The sequence below is a fragment of the Magnolia sinica genome, chromosome 11 (assembly GCF_029962835.1).
Source record: "Magnolia sinica isolate HGM2019 chromosome 11, MsV1, whole genome shotgun sequence".
Classification (NCBI taxonomy): Eukaryota; Viridiplantae; Streptophyta; class Magnoliopsida; order Magnoliales; family Magnoliaceae; genus Magnolia; species Magnolia sinica.
In genome coordinates, this window is record NC_080583.1 from 13,117,431 (window position 1) to 13,121,446 (window position 4,016).

A 4,016-nucleotide genomic window follows, 5' to 3' on the forward strand; every position below is an offset into this window, starting at 1 on the left:
GTAATACCGCTCTTCCACAAGAGCTTGCTCTTGTCTTGCCCCAGGTGTCCACCAAGGCCACCTCCATGTAGCTCCTGAATAATCTGTTCCCTCAGAGAACTTTGGGGGATGCACAATCGATTCCCTTTGAAGAAAAAATCGTCCTGTATATGAAGGTCACTGGGGTGACCTTCTTGACACTTTATCCAAGAATTTTTGAAGTCTTCATCCTCGGCATACAGCTCCTTGAGACAGTCGAAGCCGACTACCTCGTTGCTCATTATAACTAGTAGTGATGCACGACGGCTAAGTGCATCCGCCACCTTGTTCTGCTGCCCTGACTTGTGCTTCAAAACGAACATGAATTCCTGTAAAAACGCAACCCATCTAGCATACACATGATTCACGTTAGTCTGATTATTAATGAATGCTTGATGGTCAGTGTACAAAACAAACTCTCTTTGAATCAGATAATGCCACTAATGTCGCAGCGCTTGAACAACTGCTTACAACTCAAGCTCATAAGTCGACTACTTCTTTCGGGCTTCGCTGAGCTTCTCGCTGTAGAAGGCTACCGGCCTGCCTCCCTGTGATAATACTCCTTCAATTCTGATGTATGAAGCGTCACACTCAACCTCAAACAATTTGTCAAAATTAGGAAGCACCAAGACCGGTGTTATAGACAAATGATGTTTAATCTCATGAAAGCTCTTATCAGCTTTATCGGTCCACTGGAACAGACCTTTTTTCATGCAATCTGTTATAGGCGCAACTATGGTGCTAAAATCTCGCACAAATCGATGATAGAAAGTCGTCAACCCGTAAAAACTCCTCACCTTATGAATGTTTGTCGAGATCAACCATTCCCTAATAGCTCGCACATTTTCATCGTCCACACGAATGCCTGTGGACATTATAACAAATCCTAGAAACAATAGGCTGTCAGTTAAAAAACTACACTTTTTCAAGTTGAGGTACAACTTGTTAAGTTGTAGGACCTGTAGCACATGCCTGACATGTTTCCTGTGCTCCACCTCATCCTGGCTATATATCTATATCATCAAAATATACTACCATAAATCGGCCAGTGAACGGTTTTAGAACTTGATTCATTAAACGCATAAAAGTACTTGGTGTGTTCGATAGGCCGAAGGGCATAACCAGTGTAAGACCCGTGTCCTAATCCGTACTGTTCCGTTAACTTCCGCGGCCCTTCCGGTCAAATTTCGGCAACCTTCGCACTGTATCCGGTGTTTGCGCACGATCCTAAGCCAGGTCCCGCGCACCGACATCGGCTTGATCCAAAAGTTGTATTATAGCGACCGCGTCGTCGCCGCGGTTCCAACGCAGTGACTTGCGCACCGAACCGATACCCAGGTAAGAAGATGCCGATCTGCGTTTATTCCGAGAAACACCGCGCGTTGCGGATTTCGAGGGAATCTCTACACAATTAGTCCCATCAATTAACCATTAATACAACCATACCTCAAGTACTTCACCCATTCTCTCTTTTTTCAAAAGTTCACCATCTTTCCACCTCACCATTCCTCTTTTTCTCATTTTCAACCACAACCATCTCTCTTCTCCACCAATTTCAAACTAAAACCATACCTCTCATCACTCCTTTCTTACAACCATCACTCCACCCATCCCTCCATCCATTATTTCTATCTCTCCCTCTCATTCTCTAGCAAATTTTCCAAATCCCATGAGAAATTTCACACATCCAACACACTCTCTCAACTTCAAGTGTGGCCCACCACTACCAGAAAACAGGGAAAAGGCTACGGATAAAAACCGTAGCTAAAAGCCTATGGCCACGGTTAAAATCCGTAGCACGACCGTAGCCATTGGTGCCGTAGCCATAGGTCTAAAAGCTATGACTACGGATAAAATCCGTAGCTACAGAGATAATAGATACGGATTAAAGCCGTAGCCATTGCTTCTGTAGCGGTCAAGGATTTACGGCTACGGATTATATCTGTAGCCAAAAGTTGGGCATGAACTGTAGCAATAGGCTGAAATTAGCAACAACTACGATTTTCAGTTACAATGCTACGGTTAATAGCCGTACCTAATGAAAGTATAGGTACGGAATAAATCCGTAGCAATATTGTCTGTAGTTTAAAATTACATACAGCTACAGATTTTATCTGTAGCTAAAAGTAGAATGAGAACTGTAGCAAAAAGCTAATTTTAGCAAGAGCTACGGTTTCAACAAAGGGCTACGGTAAATAGCCGTAGCTAATGCTTGTTGTTAATAGAAAAATTAATTAGTAATGGCAGCTCTTACTATTGTAGTACACCCTGATAAATCTTTTATTCATTCAATCAAACACAATCATTCATTTCCATTCACAAAAGTAAAATGCCAACATAATAATAGTTATATGTCTATTTAAAGTTCTCATTAACAACAAGATCCAATCGGCATCGATAGTAAATACTCATAATCACTTGCTCTTACAACTATTCCCACCTCCGGTGTCTCTTCATTTTCTTCTGTTTCCATTGCCTCGCTGGTATCAACGCCTTTGGTTTTAGGAAACGGTGTGAAACCCTTCTACTGCAACTCGAGGACCAGATCTGCTCTCTTCCTGTTACTCACAATAATCTCTCCTTCTACCACCCCAATGATGAATCTGACTTTGTTAGACAATCTCAACAGCTTTATTTCAAGATTATCCAACATTACTTTCTGCATGAAAGTAACAAGTTAATACTACCATCTTCTCAATTACCAAAAAGAAAAAATGGAGGGCCTAGATCAAAGCTCACCTTTCTCTTTACATAGAACTCAAGTCTTAAATGAAAGAATTCTTCAAGAACTGCAAGAAAAGAAGGCACGGTGATGAGAAAGCATGTATAGATTTAAGAAATTCATAGCAGTACATAGAATAAGCAAACTTACTTTGTTCGGGACTGTCATATTTCTTGATGACACCCCTCACGTCGAATGAGCATATCAATGATCTTACCGAGACTGAACATGATGAGCATATCAATGATCTTACCGAGACCGAACATGGCCATCCCAAGACCTGCATTCGACAAGATCGTGACAAAATTTTTCATGATTTGAGGCTTCTTAACACCCCATCTACAGTAAGAAAGATGTTAGAAGAAAATCAGATGCACATGGAAAGAGCAACACATCTAAAATTCAAATCTCTGCCGGAAAAAAAGAAAACTATAATTCCAAATACCCACTTCCAGTTCATGAAGAAAGACTAAAGATCACATTGAAATCCATCGCTCTCCCCGAGGACCTGAAATTCCAAACTCCCAAACTCAAATTCAAGAAAAAAGAACAAAAGAACAAAGCTAAATTCAAATATCTCTCTGAAAATCTGCTAAACCCTTCATCAACTGTTCTATACAATGGCAACTGTTCAACTAAACCCTTCATACCCCAACAACTGTTCCACACACTTCAAAAATCTGCTACCATTGTTCTATACAACAACAACATTAAGATATATTTAAACAACAACGTTGAGTGAAGGGCCAATGAATAATCATACAGTTTGAGCTGTGTTTGGACAGATATGCTAAAAAAGATTATTTTCTGTTGATCTGAAGAGGCCAGTGAATAATCAGATATGATGCATCATGTGTTGATGAATCTGTAGCTCCATCATTTTGCAGTCTTGGATTAGCATGCACAGATGATGCTTGCAACCTTATCAGTTCCTCAGAAAGTTGGTGGGAGATGAGCTAGCCAAAATGGGCTTGAAGGACTTGTGAAATATTCATGTGCATAATAGTTCTCTATGACGCTGTGTATAGGTAATAGAAAAAGAAATTTTGGAAGTAAAAACCTTCAAAAGGGTAGAACTTGTCTCTAGATAAAGATTCATGACAGAGCAAGAATGTTGGAAAGGATTGGCAGATGCATTATTTGTTGCTGCAGAAGGTATTTCTTTTAAGAACTTGAGGCAATCCTGGGAAAAAAGAAAGAAAGACGTTCATGAGTGGACTCTTAAACATTTTCATGTTCAAGAAGCTTTAAGAGAAAAAAAATGGAGCATATATTG

The 4,016-nt window shown here is 40.3% G+C and overlaps 1 protein-coding gene across 3 annotated transcripts; it reads right to left on the reverse strand.

Annotated features, from left to right (window-relative positions):
* Positions 1-2,427: 2,427 nt before the first annotated feature.
* LOC131218260 (DNA topoisomerase 2-like) lies at positions 2,428-3,274 on the reverse strand. Of its 3 annotated transcripts, none has more exons than XR_009157584.1 (4): positions 3,190-3,274; positions 2,891-3,020; positions 2,758-2,807; positions 2,428-2,677 (listed from the first exon to the last, which is right to left on the reverse strand). XR_009157584.1 is itself a non-coding variant. In XM_058212936.1 (4 exons), the coding sequence occupies exons 2-4, from the start codon at positions 3,024-3,026 to the stop codon at positions 2,543-2,545; spliced, it is 321 nt and encodes a 106-aa protein (XP_058068919.1). In that variant the 5' UTR covers positions 3,027-3,079; positions 3,190-3,258; the 3' UTR covers positions 2,428-2,542. The 3 variants fall into 3 exon arrangements, 2 of the variants coding, with proteins under 2 accessions (XP_058068919.1, XP_058068918.1); XM_058212936.1 differs by having other exon boundaries at positions 2,891-3,079; positions 3,190-3,258; XM_058212935.1 differs by lacking the exon at positions 3,190-3,274 and having other exon boundaries at positions 2,891-3,160.
* Positions 3,275-4,016: the final 742 nt, after the last annotated feature.

Bases quoted from the DNA above. Each gene is read 5' to 3' on its own strand.
- LOC131218260 (XM_058212936.1), bottom strand. From the start codon at position 3,026: ATGCAGGTCTTGGGATGGCCATGTTCGGTCTCGGTAAGATCATTGATA. The intron at 2,808-2,890 runs GTAAGTTTGCTT...CTTTTCTTGCAG, and splicing joins ATATGACAGTCCCGAACAAA to TTCTTGAAGAATTCTTTCAT. The intron at 2,678-2,757 runs GTGAGCTTTGAT...ACTTTCATGCAG, and splicing joins AGTTCTATGTAAAGAGAAAG to AAAGTAATGTTGGATAATCT.